This window comes from Schistosoma haematobium, chromosome ZW, assembly GCF_000699445.3.
Source record: "Schistosoma haematobium chromosome ZW, whole genome shotgun sequence".
Classification (NCBI taxonomy): Eukaryota; Metazoa; Platyhelminthes; class Trematoda; order Strigeidida; family Schistosomatidae; genus Schistosoma; species Schistosoma haematobium.
In genome coordinates, this window is record NC_067195.1 from 5,725,900 (window position 1) to 5,744,677 (window position 18,778).

Below are 18,778 nucleotides of genomic sequence, written 5' to 3' on the forward strand. Positions count from 1 at the left end.
AAAGGTCCTAATTTTGTAATTTTATTTTGGAAATTTGAATTTCTTTGTCTTCGCGCCAAAAGCGCTCTTTTCACCTTCATATCGTATTTCCCACTTGGGAGAATCTTAAACTCTATTGGTCCATTGTGTCTTTAAGTATGCTATTTCGTAACGCGTCCCAAGGACGGTTTTGTGCTGCATATATACGTCTTGATTTGTGCCTGTTGTTATCGCTCATGCTTCTGGCTTTTTGCGGAATATACTTCCCCGTTCGAACTTCGACTTTTCTCTCTAGTTAACGGGGTTGAGATGCAACAGAATAGCTAGTTTATTGGTCTTTGGTCACAAGCCTTTGTTCCGTTAGTAGACTAAGTGAACTCGTAATCGCTTCAAACATAGCGGTACAGTTTTTCCTCTCTCTGTTTTCAGTATGAGAAAATGACATATCTTAGCAACAATAAATTCTACATAAGCAATTCAGTTGCTAAGTTACATCGAACGAATATAAACGTTTGTTAAAATTATATTTTTTTAAAATGATATAATCTATAATTGTGGTTAATTACAATTTATGATAACATTTACTGAAGCAGTTAAAATTCACATGTGAAATAGGTATCATTACCAAGGTTTGACTTGATCATTTCGAATAAATTAAGTATTGGGTAGCTTGTTATAGATAAATTAATATATCTGTAATATCCCAATGAGTAGAAAAATTAGATTTGCTGACCAGAGAAATACTTCTATGAGTTAACAATATGTGAGTATCTCTGAGATGGTGGATAAGATTTGTAGCTCAGGTGGATGATTTTGATGGACTTTTGTTCTCTGAGCTGGATAGTTTGGTCGTGGAGCTTTCATCGTTCTTCTAAACAACATTATCAGCACAAACTTCAGATAGAAGGGAAGTGTTCGAATTTCTCCATATGCGTTTCACAGCTTGTTCTGAAGCTTTTGCTGATTATGTCGTTCAGAAGAACGATGAAAGCTCCACGACCAAACCATCCAGCTCAAAGAACAAAACTCCATCAAAATGTGAGTATCTCTTGCACTCTAAAGAATATCCTACCTATTTAAATCTAACAAAAGTGATTGCCTCACAACAGACACGGTTGAATACTGGTCACTGCTTCGCAATAGAACTCCAGGAAATCCATCTTGATTTGGTTACATATTCTCTGAAGAAGGAACTTACACTGAGTCACGAAACGTCGGAAAATCTAATTTTTCTAATCATTGGGATATCACAAATATATTAATTTATTTATCATATGTAGAGTGTTTAACTTAAATTGTGTGGAGATAACCAAAGTAACCCAGTGAGTTATTGGTGAATAAACAAAAACATAATTTGAAATGTCTATCTTACTAACATAGGTAGGCGTAATTAGACTTGACAGTTTAATAGATTTGATGAATCTTAACAGATCTCTCTAATGATTGAGTTCTCAGTGAGATTCTTACCTCATACCGAACTTTTTGAATGCAATCACTTTGTTAGATACACATTATAAACTCATGGAAATAGTTCTCTGGTCACGAAATAATCTATTCACGTAAAATAGGCTTCATAAGGAGACAGTTAAATTTTCATATAGAAATAAAATATAGATTCTTCTTGTACCTTTGAACATTTATACTGACTAAGGTCAATTATTAAACGTTTGATTTTGCTTGGAGCATCTACAATCATGACTGACATCTTAGGCAGTCAGGGATGATATTGCATGTTTTCTAAAACCAATATAGATCAATAGTTATGTTTTCATTTTAGTGAGAAAACGTTGTTTTATATAAGATCCTATTATATTTTCCCTGAATTCAAAAACTGCTTGATAATGTTTGGATAGATGCTAAATTAAAATGGGTATCAAAACAGAGAAATCTCTGTTGCTGGTTAACACATTCATGATGGTTCCATATTGAAGTGTTTTGTTTTCTTTATAATATTGAATTACTAAATTTATTAATCATTTATCCCAACATTATTGTTCGTAGATCCATATGTTAAACTTTCTCTAATGTTGGGAGGGAAGAGAATTAAAAAGAAGAAGACTACTATTAAGAAATGCACATTAAATCCCTATTACAATGAATCATTTGCATTTGAAGTACCATTTGAACAAATCCAAGTAAGTAATTATTAAACAAGAAAAATCAACCTTTTTAATGCTGAAGGAGTTTTTTTTGTATGCTGTTTATCATTCTCCACTTCACAAGACAATGTCCCAAGCTTATACACAATCTGAAATAACATTTAATTACTACAAATAACAGTATAACAGGGAAGTAGGGAAGTCCAAACCTTCCAGAAAAAAGAATAATGACCTTGTAATCATTGAACCAAGTCGTCTAACTAGATCATCTACATAACTAAAAGTAAACCAATTAGTGAAAACCCTGTTGGTTCTGTGATCAATAACGTCATTACAATAAGTTGTGAAAATATTTACCATAACATTGTTTTAGAGACACACAGAAACCCCCGTAAATTCTGACTTGAAGGACGACTCATTATTTACATTGAAACAGAATTAGACCTTTTAAATTTTATTCTGATGTCATACTATTCTCATCTGATAAACCGACAAGCTACCTTAGAACTATACACCACCGTGTCTAAATTTCCCAGCATAATTCACAACTTTAGGAAAAACCACTAGATTATTTGGTGACACTTGAGAGGATATCCAGAATTGTATTAGTCGTACTGGGTCGGTTATTTACTTTTGAAAATGCTGAAACAGAAAGCCAGACGACTGTTTAAAACGTAGATACACGTGTAGCAATCTCTGATTTTTCCTATAGTTACAACGAGCTACTGGGATCGGAGTTCAATACTGTGCTTTCACTTGATTAGTTTAACTAGCTCGTACGTAAAAACTAAAATGTCACACTTTAACTTTGATGAAGAAACAACTAAAGCCATTTTCAGATGTAACATCCTCCTATGCATTAGAATTGTACTGGTATTAGTAAATCAGAGACGTATTTTCTGCAGAGAATCACTTCATGCTACATTTCATCTTAATTTATTTATTTGCAGAAAGTAACATTGATTGTGATCGTGGTAGATTATGATCGAATCGGTACATCAGAAGCAATTGGCCGAGTTGTTTTAGGTTGCAATGAAACAGGAGCGGGTTTACGTCATTGGTCAGACATGTTAGCCAATCCTCGTCGACCTATTGCACAATGGCACACTTTGCAACCAATGCCTGAAAAAGGTTAAAATATATATATAATTGCAAAAGAAAACTCAAACAATACACTCAACAATTTATTTCACTATTTTCCTCTAGTGTACCTACCTACCTATCTTTCTAACAGGATTATATTCTAACCACAGAATAATAAAACATTTAGAATGATATGTAACAAATGAAAAAGCCAATACAACAAAACCCTACGAATTGTGCATTTCTTATATTTATCAGTTACTCATTTCGCCGGGCTCTATTCTACTATTTGAAATAGTAATGAAAAGATTAGAAAGATATTAATTTAAAAGTGTAACTTCAATGTGTAACCAATACAGAAACTATATATCACTTATGGATACTTAATAAAAAAAAATAATAACCATTTTTTTCATTTAGTGTTTTCTTAATGAGAATCATTTCAATTAATTAATCCTTTCCTTGGTCTAATTTGTGTCAACAGGAAAATCACAGCTAATTTGGAAGTTCTTTACATATAATTAAAGTTTATCTGATTCGTCTTTTATTTAATACCACTCATATATATATATATATATATATATATATATATATATATATATATATATATATATAATAATCCTTCTCCCGTTTTGTTTCTTTTTTTCGTGGGTAATCATTATGACATTTATTCCTATACAAAATAATCTGTTATCTTGTTTTTTTCTGATAAAATAATAATAATAACCACTCTGTTCATGTTATTTTTCTTTTACACGTCGTATATACATACATCAATACACATAATATACATTTCAATCTTGAATTTAGCCTCTTTATTAATTGTACGAGTTTTAATTTGTCTTAAGAGTATTGTTTAAATGATTAATTCTTTGTTAAATGGATATTCAATGTACGTCAATATTCATCATCTTTTTTTTCTCTCCTTTTAAAACACATATAAATACGAAGAGTTCATTATCATGTGAAGTTCGAAATAAAGATCTCTTTATTGATTAAAAGTCTGTTGCATATAATCAAAATAACTAATTGTGTCATTTTTATTCTGTTACATATGTCAAATATACAAAATAATTTATTTAGACTACACATTCCGACCGTTGTTGCTACCTTGACATGGTGGTCGGTCTTACCTATTTTTATGAACCAATCGGGCTATACTGGTTGGAACTATCATTCTTCAAGGTCCTATCATGTCAGACAGGTTGGTTGAAGAGTGGTAAGACTAAAAGTAGCAAACCCAAGTTCCGAAAGCGAAGTCCTACTGGCGACTGTACAGAGGTGTGTTGGCAGTAAGGTGTTTCCTTCAGACATCCAGCATAACAGCAATGCTGTCTTCCCACAAGGAAGAGTGGGGTTAGGAAAGGTCCATCCTATAAATGCACACCTCGCCTTACCCCACAGATTCCCGTCCCCGGCGGTAAGGTTCCAGCAAGTACGGAGCTAACACGGAAACTACTCACAAAAAGGTCGTGTGTGGCCGACTTCAGGCAGTTGTTCCTTGGGTTCTGTGGTCACGCTCTCAGGTCACCAAGGCCACCTCTAACCCAATTTCCTTTTCAGGTACCTCTAGAATAACCCTTCCACGGTGTGGGCAACTGGGAAGTGATAACCACCCTCATACCTCTAACAGCACTCAAGATCACTGTATTCATAATCAATCTCCCTCTTCAATTCCTATTATTTCTCCTGCATCGACTTTCAACACTGTACTTGCTCTTTTGACTTCCTCCTCAAGTGTCACCATGGCCAACGATTCGGTGTGAGAGAAACAGTCTCAGGTCTGCTGAGACCTATCTTCAAACTACAGCCTTCAACGTACGCACCCTATTCCAAATCGGCCAGCAAGTCTCCTTAGCTAAAACCCTAGAATCTCGTACCATTGATGCATGCTGTGTCGCCGAAACACGTATACAGGATCCTAATGTGGTCATTCACTTGACCTCACCTAGCCAAAACGGAGAGCCGACGAGACATACTCTCCGTTTATCTGGCGACCCGATGACTAATTCTCGTGGACTGGCGGATGTTGGTATAGAATGGATCACTCTTAACAGTCAACTATCTGCTGTTCAGCTAAACGGCTCTGTAAGAAGTTAGAAGGATAGAGACACACGTCGTTGCCTTTTTGTCGTTTCTGCGCATGCTCCCGCTGACTGTAGCCCGGATGAAGTGAAAGATGATTTTTACAGAAGACGTTCTGGACTTCTTCAAAAAACTAAACGCTCAGACAGTACTTGTAGCGAGGACGACTGAGGTCACACTTAAGCAGTTCTGAAAATGAGGCTGATTCAGATGTTGCTTGGAAAAATATACGAGCAGCTGTGGAAACAGCAGCGACATCTACTAGTGATTTGAACCAAACCAATGGTTATCTACTAAGTCTCTTGCACTGATAGATTCTCATAAACTCATCCCATCAGGCTCTGAATACGACGAAGAGGAAAACAAATCAGATCTAGGTTAACCAAAAGTCTAAGAAGCCACCGTGAGCAGTGGTGGGCAACGAAAGCAAAAGAGATGGAAAAGGCAGGGGCTGTAGGTAACACAAGACAACTTTCCGGACCAATAAAAGAAACTGGAATTAAGAAGTCAAGTGAGTGAGATGATCTCTGAAAATGACGACACTTATCCTCTCTCAACCCGGACGTTTAGAACAATCGGCGGAACACTTTAAGAAGCGGTTCAGCTGCTCTACAACTACCCAACATTCCCAGACATCCTGAATGGAAAATCGAAGTAGGCCCCCCGATTTCAATTGAAGTTGAAAAAGCTATAGCTAATCTGAAACGAGGTTCAGTTTGAGCGACTAGGTTGACTAACATTTTAGCTAAAATCTGGAAACTGGACATAATCCCATCTGACTGGTCGCAATCACTGATTGTCCCAATATATGAGGGGTAAAAACATCCTGTGACAAACATAAAGGGATTAGTGTGACTAACATATCATCTAAAATACTAGCCTTTGTAATCATCGGACGCCTAACAAAGACTCGTGGACTGCAAACACGAAGAAATCGGGCTAGCTTCAGACCTGGTCGTGGTTGCATCAGCCACATATTCACTATTCGGCGTCCGAAATTGATAATCTTTCTTGACTTAAAAGCAGCATTTCACTCTGCAGAACGAGAGGTTCTGTGTCAGTGTTTGTTATTGAAAGGCGTACCTCAGAAGTACATAAACCTTACCCGAGCACTACCAGTCGAGTCAGAGCTTATGGCGAACTTTCATCTGACTTCGCAACCTCAAGTGGTGTCCGGCAGTGCTGTCCACTATCTCAATTTCTGTTTAATTTCATCTGAGACCTACTGCTGGAAATAGCGTTCTCGTCGACTGAACTTTCGGGCATCGATCTCTTACCAAGAGGTCCACTTATCGAGTTAGAATACGCAGATGACATAGTCCTGTTTGGCGAAGACGCTGATAAAATGTAGTCTTTTGGTAGCACTGAGCAACAATGACAGGATGTTTGGAATGCGCTTCTCCTCCACTAAATGCAAGTTTTTGCTCCAGGACTGGCCTGCGTCAACATCTGAACTAAGAATAGGGAGCGAAGTAGTCAAACGCGTCAACAAATCCACTTACCTTGGAAGTCTGATCAGCCCTAATGGGTTGGTGTTTGACGAAATCTCTGCACGAGTTCAGAAAGCCCGTTTGATTTTTACCAACTTACGCCACCTATGGCGAAGGCGAGATATCTGTGTATTAATTAGAGGATGTGTATACTGCGCGGCAGTTCGTTCTGTTCCACTTTACGGTTGCGAAACGTGGTCATTAAAGGTAGAGGATACTATTAAGTTGCTTGTATTTGATCACAGATGTCTTAGAAATATTGCTCGCATCACCGGGTAACTAGTAGTGTGGTTAGACGCAGGGTATTAGGGAATGATGGTAAATCAGTTGATGAGGTTGTAGATTTCCACCGACTCAGATCGTTGGGCCACGTGTTACGTATTCCTGAATACCGATTACCACGACGCGCAATGCTGCTGACTAGTGTTGAACACGGTTGGAAGAAAGTTAGGGACTGCCAAACCAAAACGTGGCATCAGTCTTTGAAGTCACTAACTTCTAGTATGAGCCATGTTGGTAGATGCAGACTACTTGGTTGGGGTCCACATGACTATCATAACCAGTGGTTGGAGACTCTTGGTGACATGGCTCAGAATCGACCACAAAGGCGTGGGTGTATACACTCTCTGTCTTCCGCTAAACTGTAGGATTAAAGTTGCTTTATATCTTTCTTTCTACGAACTAATTCTTTCTTCCTGTATTATATCATTATATAAAATCTTTCTTTTATATATTACTACCATTGAAGTAGCTATTTCTATGAATTCGGTGTTCACCTTGTTGTGCCAATGAGGTGTGACAACTTGGACCGACGCATATATGTGCCTCGTCCTACGTTGTAGCTAAATGACTGCAGATCATTCCGCCACTCACTCACAGACCAACATTACGAAATAAATAAAAGTAAATGATTGATATGGAATTGTAATTATAACTTCCTTACAGCACAACAGTGTAAATTTACTGATACATTTAAAAAGCAACCAGTTCAGAAATAACATCACTACAGTGCAATAATCCAAATGAAATGCTTGGTGATTGAAATTTTACATAAAGTACAAAATTTAACCAGTAAGTAATTCTAAAAATTTTGGTTTTACATACAAAAGATATAGCTGAAATGAGTTGGGTTTGTGAATATCAAGGGCAATAAAAAACACGCGCGCCTGTTAGTTTTATTGTTGATGACAGTTAGCTTTTGATAGAAATTGTACATTTACACGTGAGTACAAGTGGGATACTTTAACGTACTGTTAAAAGCAATCAAAAGCCATTTTAATGAAGAAAACGAACTTATGAAAGATTTTCCATTACTATATTAGTTGTCCCAATATTTGGCATAATAATTCAGGTTTCTGTGTGGTGCGCTGTAGGTTCTAGGGTTCCACACTGTTGTATTTGGACTGTCAAGATCATACCGCTGAGCGTTTTCATTCTGTGCTTGGATAAGGGCACGAGCTTGAGCAAGATATTCTGCATTACGAGCCCGTGAGGTTGGACGACCAGTTGGTGTAAGCGTATAACCATTACGCTGTTGACCTCGGCTATTAATTCGGAAATTCGTTCGTTGACTCCACCTTTGGTTACGAACAAAGGTGTTGCTGTGTAAGGAATTATTTCGGGATAAGGCTCCACGGAATGATGTCCTTCTACCTATATGCCATATGAAAAAGATCATTAATCAAATCCCATAGAAATTATAAGATCATCAGAGAGAGAAAATTAAACTACGATACTATCAAACTAAGCTTGATCTCTGATATGTTCTTCAAGTAGGGAATAAGTAGGGAACGGCTGTAATTTTCAGTAGTTTTCACAGCTGACTTCGAGTTTCGTAATAGGTCACATAATAACAATTTTCACGGGTTTTGTAGGTATTCATTCTTCTAAAAGATAACCATCAGGTATTATTCCAATTCTTAGCAAATTGAAGGCGTTGAAAGAATTTCTACACTTTTGAATCCAGCGAATTGGGTTGTTACTACAACAATTAAACGTTCTGTGTGAGTTGGCTTCTAATATACTTAAGTCTCAAGTTTTTGTATTCAAGGTAGTAAATAAACATCGGAGCACCCATACTACACGGAATTCATCACAACATATAAAATCGACTGTAGAAGCCACTATTTATACAAGACGTTTTAGGTATCACGGCCAAATCACGGTCTTTAACAATGGTTGTAGCTAACAAGCACATGGAATTTCTATAATCTATATAATCCAAAACAAATGATACACTACAGAAAACAAGATCAATATCATATGCATGCCATAAAAATTTAGAGAACACACAGTGTTCGTTTTCTATCTTTGTTTGTGTGAACATTAAAAGCTGCCATAACCAAACTCATGACATATATTTACCTATATTTATGCATGTGGAAAACTATGGACAGTAATATCAGCTAAGAAAACGTTATAAAGTAGTGAACAGAAGCAACATAGAAACCATACAGAAACCTAACACTTAATGGTCAATGGACATCGAAAAACACCTAATCTATTGGTTAATCAAAACAATGATAATGAACTATAAAGTCTGATTTCAGATCCTGGAACAAAACCATCAAAATAAATACGGGCTGTGACAATACGCTTATACGTAATACTAAGTCAAAATCCCTATTGACAGAATAAACTGTTAGTTACTGATGGAGAAATTATAAAAGCTCTTTTCTCCTAAGTTTGTACTGACGATATTGTCTAGAAAGACAAATTAAAACTACAAAATCTGACAACTCAACCCATTGAACAAAACACCTTCAAGAAAACTACAAATGTTTTTATGCTATAATCTGTATAAGTCTGTATGAGCAACAAGAGCTTAATATGAAGCATCAGAAAAAAATCCAAATCAGTATTATATGGCGTTTCATGCCATCGATTTAATCTATTATACAAGAATTAGATGGAAATCGTAAGTCGTATCTCGAAGCCGGTTCAGAAATTCCTTGTAATTTAAATAGTCAGTGATAAGCCAAGACACGCTACTAAATGTTACTTAGTGTTCAGGTTTTTATGTAGTATGATACATAAGCATCATCGGGAAATACTCCTAGAAATCCGTAATTAAAAATGATGAAAAGCAAGCACCGAAAAGTTAATTTACCTTGAGGTGATCCCAATACCTGAAGGGATCTACGACGTGGACGTCTTTGAAAATTAAGTGATTGCTGCTCTGATTGCCACGAACGACCAGTGACTTGAGGTGTAGTGTAAGCTCCTCGGGAACCGACTATTGAAGCAGGAGCGCTCCTTCGTCTCGAGGGACGTCTTTCATAGGCTATAAGAAGAAATAAATGCTTCCAATCGTTCATGTTCGGGGATATCACTGAGAATACATCAATTAAATTAGTTGTAGGAATCATTTGAGGAACACTACTGAATAGAAACGACGAAGAATGATTCATCCGAGAAAAGCTAATCCAGTATCGTATAAACCCAATCATTATTAAGCTTATGCATGTGACCTTGCACAGTCAATCTAACACTTGAATAAGTGCCAACCTCTAGGGACAAATACTTTATGAACTTATTACTGAAAAAATAATAATAATATGATCATAAACAAAATTATTTATAGGAACCAGTGCGCACCAATGCGAGAGGTTGGTTGAATGTTTCTTCGTTCATTAAACAACTGCTGACGCTGAATACGATTGCGCTGAAGAAGTGCAGTGGCATCAGCAGCTGTCCTAGCAGCGGCAGCGGCGGTTCTCTGAGCTCGGCGAAGGACTGCCTGTGCCGTCGATCTACTTGAGCGGATATTTTTTACAGTGAACACACGTTTGTTTTTCGTTAAAACTTGATGTTGAGAAGACCCCTGAATAGGACGATTGATTCGAGAAAGTCGCTTCTGCCTTAAACCACGTAATCGAGTTGCAGCAGCAGATATTCGAGGTTTTTGTTGATACTGAGAAACATTCTGGCGTCTACCACGAATAGCTAGCGTTTGTTGAACTCGTCTATTTTTACGAGCTTCTTTTTTATCCAATTTGATAATTTCATCTACAAGAAAAGAGGAAGACAATTCGTGAGAAGTTGGTATAATTAATGATTAAGTTTAGACAATGTTATAATTGCAACATCCAGTATAAACTAGGTTATTAACGAGTAACCAAACTTCATTCGAACTAAGACAGATTTCAAGTGGGACTTTTGTTTATTGTTGAAATAAGTTGAACACCACTAAGAGAAGATATAAGTAACTATGATAATGATCATGAATAAACTACTCTGATTCTTAGAACACCATTATTTTTTTATTATGACAAGTTCTTTACTTTTTTGTTCACTAAAACACACGAACAAGTAGTATAGAATGAATGGAGACAATTTAGGCATTATTTGTGCATTAATTAGTCGTCAGTCATATCCACTGTAGAATCTCGGACATGTGCACATCGGTACAAGTTCCCACATCCTGTTGAACATGGACGTTATGCACCATGATATTCGACGAAAAAATCTAAGCTTAACATTTCCTCTATTTACGTCATACCACCACCGGACAACATAGCATACCCGACAAATATTAGGGGATTGCGTCTCCTGACGTTACACTACTGCCTAATGGATTAGACCTTTAAGTCATAGGCTCGAAGTGGTCTCCTGTTTTGTTTTGGGTCTTCAGAGAGTATGATGATGATTAATATTGAAGTGTTCCAGCTTGCCTTTGCCATCTATACAAATGGTATTTACAAATGCCTGATTAAAAACAAATTTATTATAAATTCACTTTTCTTTTTCATCTCCATTTTGTGTATACTTTTGTTTTTTTTTAGCTAAACCAGCTGCTCTTCTATGATGAGTTCTACCTTGTCTGAACGATCTCCAAGTCACTGATTGGTCGGTTTGAATGTCACTATGGAATACAGAATCAGAATAAGCTTCCTTGAAACCACATGTGCCATTGAGACTGATCACCTTCAACATTTGCCCACAGATGAAGATCGGACAACAAAAAGGTTTAAGTATGTTTTCTGAAAGTCTTGATATCAATGTATGGTGTACACTCGAGGCTCGTGTTTACAATTACTGAAGTAATACCAGTTTGCTCTCTATTAATCGATTCGAGAAGTCTGTTTCATATGTGGTTACCCGGTAGTCCTGTAACATTTTCGTCCGCTTTGGTTTGGGCTGGTGCAACATTAAACGGCAAAGTAAAAGTGGGACTAGTTGCTGACCTGTCCGGTGACGATTGATTTACCTAACGGAACGAAAGTGCACAGAGAACTCCAACTCTTAAAGCGCCACAAATCACCAAACCCAGATGACTTACCTCCGGCCCTTTTTAAAGATGGTGGATGACTTACTGATTAGGGAACAGACTGAGTTATTTACTAATGTCGGGTTATCAGACTGCTTTAACATCGTGGAATAAGTCGATAGTTGTGCCTATACTTACAAATTATCGGGGGGATAAGTCCATTTCCGACTGCATCCAAACAATCGGCTTCCGTCACACTTTGTAGATTGTTCAAAACCCGAGGAAGATTGACCCACGAGAAGGCTGGTTTGGGTTCTGGTCGAGGATGTGTTAATCGTATCTTCACCCTCCGCCAAATTTTAGAACACCGTCAAACTTATTGCAGGCCAACAATCGTAGCGTTTCTTGACATCAGGGCCGCCTTCAATTCGTTAAACAGGACCGTTCTATGGGATCGCCTACTGAAGAAGGATGTGCCTGAGAAGTCTACTAGTATCTTGAAAGCCTTATAAAAAAACAACTCAAACGAAGTGATGATATATAACTACCTCTCCACTATCCCATTCTATCAGTGAGATTAGACAGAGTTGACCAACCTCACCATTTCTCTTCAACTTTATCATCAGTAACATACTGGAAACAGCTCTGATGGGTGTAGGTGGTAGTGGTGTGGGTCTGTTGCCTGAAGAAAAACTCCGATGATTCACCTTACTGCGTGATGACACAAGATATGTAAGTAGCGCTTAATCAGTTGGCAATCAGCATCCGTAGGTATAGCACGTACTCTGAATCTTTTAAGTCCTAAGCGTTTTTACAAGATAGGTAGGGAACTGTGACTATGCTCTCCCTTGGTGAGGAGCCTTGAAAAATCATCGGGAAAGTTGTGCATTTATGTAAATGCTGGTGGTGGCACGAGTGATAGGACCAATCTACGTATAGTTAAAGCCAAGATGGCTTATGGCGATTTCAGTCATTTTTGGAATCATCTTAATACTAGTCTAGTTGTAAAATGTCAGATTTATAGTGGTCCCAGTGAAAGTAGTTTAGTCTGAAAAAACTAGTTTCTCTGAATTGAGTGTTCTTTAACTCCATGTCGATCAACGTTCCCTTCGAAGGATTAGTGACATTCAGTGGCAGCGCTATGTTAGTAACCATAGGTTCATCAATATTTATTCCGTCACGGTGATAATTCGGTGTACCCATCTTGAAACGAACTTCAGTGACGAATTGTTCGAGATTTTTGGTGATCGGGAATAAAATCTACAAGCTATTTGATGAAACTTAGGTGCTAAAGGATTTGAAATGAATGAAAATGAAACGGAACATTAAGTTGGACCACAAGTTTAGACAGACTACTTATACAGTTTAATCTGCATAACCGCTCAAATGTTAAAGAAATATTTTCTGAACAGGATGCACTCTTGATATGACCAGCAAGCATTAGGCCAAACAATCACGTCTTAATTCAATGGTGAGTGACTGACCTACAAAACCGATATAATCTAGTCGTTTATCTTCCTGCTAATAATTCTTGTATATGCATGTTATTTAATTAGATAGGAAACAAATTCTGGCTAGTAGTAGTCATCATTCAGCCACATCGTATCATTACACATGATCAACCAATTAATACTGCAATCACTCATATAGATAATCTCCAGGCGATTTTTATTACAAATCATAGATTTTTTCTCTTGCCTTGTTAGGTTTCAATGCTAACGATAGAATTTCTTTAGGCTATAGATGTGGTTTTTCAAAATTGAAACCATATATTCCCAGAAATATGTATATGACTGGCTTTTGAGCACCTGATTTGTGCTCCCGTTTCTAGGACGATAAAACTACTAATGCTACTCTTGGGGTTCGAAGAGACGTTTTAGTTATTTTAATGTAACAAGTATCCAATTTGTCTCGAGTAAAAAAATAAAAATGTAATGGTAGTAGAATACTTATTTTAAAGGAGCTCCAGTGACAGCTACATAGGCAAAAAGGCTCAGAAAACCAATCAAGGGTTTCTCAAGCATTGTTCAGGGTGGACTAATGAATTAAGTCCAATATTGACTAACTCAATGAGGACAAGATAAAATCGATGTAAGTTTGGCATTTATCACTACGCACAGTTTCAATGAATCTCCCAACACTTGCGTATCTTTATTCACTAAGTAGACCAGAGTGTGCTGCAACCAAAAGTTTCCTACAAAGTATCCTAAATAAATATTCTTGTAGTTGTAAGCCCCGATAGAGTCACCAAGCATATGCGTTGGTTTAGTTAAGTTTCATTGCTATAATTGAAATAATTAAGTTACGCCGATTAACTACGTTACCAATAAACCCTTTTTGGTGAACATACATAACATTCACCTATATATATACTAAGCACTTGGAATTCCAAAAAAGCAGGAATGCCAATTTGTAAGTTCATTCTTGTCCAAGCCAAGATTTAAGCACTTATGTCTGGAAACATCATACGGTACAATTTATGAAATTTCATAGTTGCTGTGGTTTGTTTGGAAGTGAATTTTGAACAAGATATTAGAGCTCTAAAACTTTAAACCGTGTGATAATAACAAACCAATGTTAGTGTTTTTTATTGTTAGAAATGAGCAGCACATCCTGTTTATTAGCAATCATTAATTGTAGTAAAAAACAGCTGTATATGGCATGGAGCTGTCAGTTTATCAAGAAACTAAGGCTGAAGTCCTAAAGGTCATGAGTTCGTAGTTAGTTGCCTTAGGAGTTTATCACAACAGTTAGTGGTAATCCTGTCGTCGTTTTCTTGCACAAATGTTACAAAAAGCAAATCTACTTCACTGGAAAGCTGTCTGCCTTTAAATCAAATATTTAATAAACACTACTCTTGTCCAGTTAATCAGTGACAATAACTTTCCTTCAATTCACTACGTCTCATTTCTTAGGTGAATCGTTGTTATATTTCCAGTCAGCCGAACACAACGTGAACCCTGGTACGCATGTACATTTGTTCACGTTGCCATAACTCGTTAGCACAGAGATGAGTTGTTAGGGCAAATCCCAGTTGTAGAATTGGTAACAGTACGAGTAGCAATATAAAAGATTAGACATCAACGACATAAAATATAAACTAATGAAAAAATTTCGAAGAATTTAGAACCTTAGAACCTGAAGAAAAACGAATAGTGGACGAACCTGCGCCATTCCAAACAATTTTGAGTCACGTCATTCAATGCATCTAACCGTTGATTACGACGACACAGATCTCAATTAGATGGTCTACAACTGTTGACGTGGCTCAGTTCAACTGTTAACGATTGATGCCATTTTTTGGTTTGGTCGCGTTTGGCTTTCTTCCAGCCTACTTTCGTACCCGAAAACATCGCCCAGGCGTAGCACATGTTCCGACCACCTCAGTTGGTGAGCATTTAGTACCTCGCTAATCTATCTGCTATCTTTACTTAGCACCCTATTCCTCATCTATCCATTACTTGCATGGTGGTAGTAAAATACAAGAGCAATGCTTCGAGGACACCTATGATCGAATACCAGTAACCTCCGGATATCATCGATTTTGAATGGCTTCCACACAGAATGGAGCGAACTGCTACGTAGTAAACTCATCCTTTGGTTGACAGACGGATATCTCATTTTTGCAACAAGTTACCCAAGCTGGCAAAAGCCAATTGGGCTGAATCCATCCCAAGATTTTGTCAGACACCAGTTCATTAGAACTGGTGAGTAACCTAAGAGGAGTGAAGAAGCCGATACACTCACTTAATCCACTCCCTATCACTAACTCAGGCTTCGACCAATCCCGAAACAACATTTTGCACTTGAAAAATATTGGGTCTTATAATTACGTAGTAACCGAATTTTATGAGCAACACAAGCCTGACTCTACTTTGATACTCTAGTCCCCAGTTTACAACTTAAATAGCCCAGTTTAACCAATGCTAACTGAAAAAACGATTCACCTGGCATAGAAATATCTTACCTAAGCTCATATCCAACTTGTTATTAGTCTCGTCCTCCGCCTTCATCCTTATCGAAAAACAGAAACCGCACTTGGCTTAAGCCCGACCTTCATACGCTCAAACAAAGCTCGTTAGCTGATTTAAATCTTCCTTAATAAGGATAACGGTAGGTCACTTAAAGTGTAATAATCTTTGAAGTGCTCACTTTTTAGAGGTCCGGTTACGTTATGACGATATTTATCGTGAGGTTAGTGTCATTTGCTCGGACAAAGACAAGGACGAAACAGCATTTCAGTGCTTCCAGGTTTTAGATGACGTTCCAACTTATATCGATGGGTGATCTTGGTGAAATTTAACAGTCTCCACAATCCCATACTGAAAAGTCACGAAGGTTGTCACATCCGAGTGGCCAAATACCCCACATATTTACGAGAGTGTCTAAAAACTTATCAAAAATCATACACAATCGAGTGGTTGTTTTTAAGCCTTAGACGATAATGATTTCTAAGTCAATACGTAATAACATTATTCCCATTGATAAACGATATTAGTCACAACGCGGTTGGAAGTATATATCAACAATTACCTAGTTCTAGACCAGTCAGATAACTTCACTTGGTCACTATGAAGCCTTTAACTATCCCCTTCGATTCTTATCGCTCTCCAACTCCTGATACTATCGGGGTAAAACGAGACTGATGATAATTTATGAGTAAAGATTCCACAGATATTCAGAGTTTGACAACGCTGCTGTCCTTAACACCTTTATAATCGAAGGATATAAACCCAGTAAAATCAGAAGTCAGGAACGAATGATTTCAAAAGTATGTTTTCCGGGTGTCGACGTGTCAAAATGTGCGTGAGCCAAGCTGGACAGTAGTTGAAAGAGGTTCGTGGCGCGGCGTACACAGTGGTGACCTGGTGCGGATGCGCGACCCAACCCTTTCAGATAGAGTGTGTTTATTAAAACTATTGAGGTCAGTATCAATGCCGAGGACTTATGGAACTATTCATTTCGGGGATTTATTTATCTCCATGTACACAGGAAAGCAAGGGTCGCATTCCTACAACTGAAGAACATATGGAACTCAGAACAACCATCAGCAATAGCCTTCTGTGGGAGAGAACAAACCAACTTCCAGCTGAAGAAGAAATTAGGAAAAGACGATGGAAATGGATAGGACATACATTACGCAAATCATCAAACTGCATCACGAAGCAAGCCCTAACTTGGAATCCTGAAGGGAAGCGAAAAAGAGGAAGGCCAAAGAATACATTACGTCGGATAATAGAAGCAGATATGAAGAGGATGAGTTACAACTGGAAGAAGCTGTAAAAGATAGCCCAGGACAGGGTTGGATGGAGAATGCTGGTGAGCGGCCTATGCTCCTTCATGAGGAGTAAAAGACGTAATTAAGTAAGTAACACAGGAACGTGTGGAGAGAGGATTCCAGCAAGTATTTGAACCAAACAGGATAGGTTTCCAAATTTACTTGATGCTAACGGTCTTCTAGAGATGATACATCCCAACATCTTAAATTCCAATACCTGATTTCCTTAGAGAGTTTCAGTTAGATCACATAAATATCGTTGACGTTTATGGATGCGTGATCACTGTTATAGGCGAGCTAAAATCAAGAGGTTATCAACTCGGAATCCACTGTAAGTAAAGACACTATCTATGTAGGGAAGTGTCTCTCTTTCCGTGAACCGAACTTCTGACTTCAAACCGAAGAACCCGAGTTCTTCAGTGGAGTTCAAGAAGCGGGAACCAGCAGGCTGACTCCTGTTGTACGCGTGTTCAGTGACGTTGACATTAGGAAGACCGAGTCTAACTCTTCAAAGATCGACATGTGTGGGTTTCAGTAGACATCCGACAGTCGCCATCTGTGTTTATCAGAGAATAGTTTTCATTGGTCAAGGTTTAGCATCACCTTCTTCTTGATCCAATCGAACGACACTTTGGATAGGAATGCCAATAAGCATTTAGGAAAAAATTGTGAATTTTCTACTTCTAGACATCATGAGCTCCATCAAAAAGGTTCATGTTCACCAGAATATTACACGTATAAACCTGCAGTATTTTTTTGACTCAATTTATTCTCCTTACGCTAATGCCTTCATAGAAAGAGACTTTTGGCCGTTGATAAGATTACGTGGGACTACATAATTTTCCGGCAACAAGTGAAAGTAAGATTAGTTAGACTGGACCATCATTAGACGTAGTCTTAGAGATCGTGGACGAAAACTTCAATAACTTTCTCTGAAATGTTTACAGTCCTCCTTCACTCATGTACCATGGGGTTGCATACATTAATCTGGGTTTCCACAAAAGTACGGAAAACAACGCCATATGCTCCTTGTCGATTAAGTGTGCAGTTGTGGTGTTTGAATGGACTGATGATACTTTTGCACTTGTTGAATGCTTGATTTCAAATTCTAAATACAGTAAATTCGTTTGTAGTTATCTGGTACTTCTTGATCCTATTACGTTATTTCTGGGACTCTTAGTTCATACTATAATTCAAATACTCGTAATCACCACAGCAGCTCACACGACAAAGGGATATTAGGTCTTCAGTAGCTACTGCTTTTACTTTCTGACTTTTCGTTTTCCTTAAATAACTATGTATATAGAACACTTGAATAATATTCATTATGTACTCATTTGCATTCGACTCAGTGATGTGCATTGTAAGAGATATGGTGGCACTAATTTCTAATAATCAAGAGGCTAGCACTTCTGTTAGTTTGTTTAGATCACCAGCTAAAGATAACATTCTAGAAACAATATACCCGCAAATACTCAGTGAGTACCCAGTTCAATATTAACAAACTCATTTGGACTGATATAGGATGTGGCACTATGGGACTCCATTTTGAAGT

General features: G+C 37.6%; 2 protein-coding genes across 3 annotated transcripts in view; one reads left to right on the plus strand and one right to left on the minus strand.

Annotated features, from left to right (window-relative positions):
* Positions 1–4,149, plus strand: part of SYT1_1 (Arf guanine nucleotide exchange factor syt1) — a 31,785-nt gene extending 27,636 nt beyond the window's left edge. Inside the window, exons 9-10 of the mRNA XM_051210251.1 lie at positions 1,981–2,114; positions 3,029–4,149. Of these exons, the coding sequence (XP_051070225.1) occupies positions 1,981–2,114; positions 3,029–3,214 (320 nt within the window). The 3' untranslated portion in view covers positions 3,215–4,149. The remainder of the gene's footprint in view (positions 1–1,980; positions 2,115–3,028) is intronic.
* Positions 4,150–5,130: 981 nt separating this feature from the next.
* Positions 5,131–16,024, minus strand: MS3_00002648 (uncharacterized protein; the record flags this gene model as incomplete). Of its 2 annotated transcripts, XM_012936271.2 has the most annotated exons (4): positions 15,913–16,024; positions 10,334–10,744; positions 9,846–10,019; positions 8,055–8,389 (listed from the first exon to the last, which is right to left on the minus strand). In XM_012936271.2, the coding sequence occupies exons 1-4, from the start codon at positions 15,956–15,958 to the stop codon at positions 8,055–8,057; spliced, it is 966 nt and encodes a 321-aa protein (XP_012791725.1). In that variant the 5' UTR covers positions 15,959–16,024. The 2 variants fall into 2 exon arrangements, with proteins under 2 accessions (XP_051070226.1, XP_012791725.1); XM_051210252.1 differs by having other exon boundaries at positions 5,131–10,744; positions 15,111–16,024.
* Between the last annotated feature and the right edge of the window lie 2,754 nt (positions 16,025–18,778).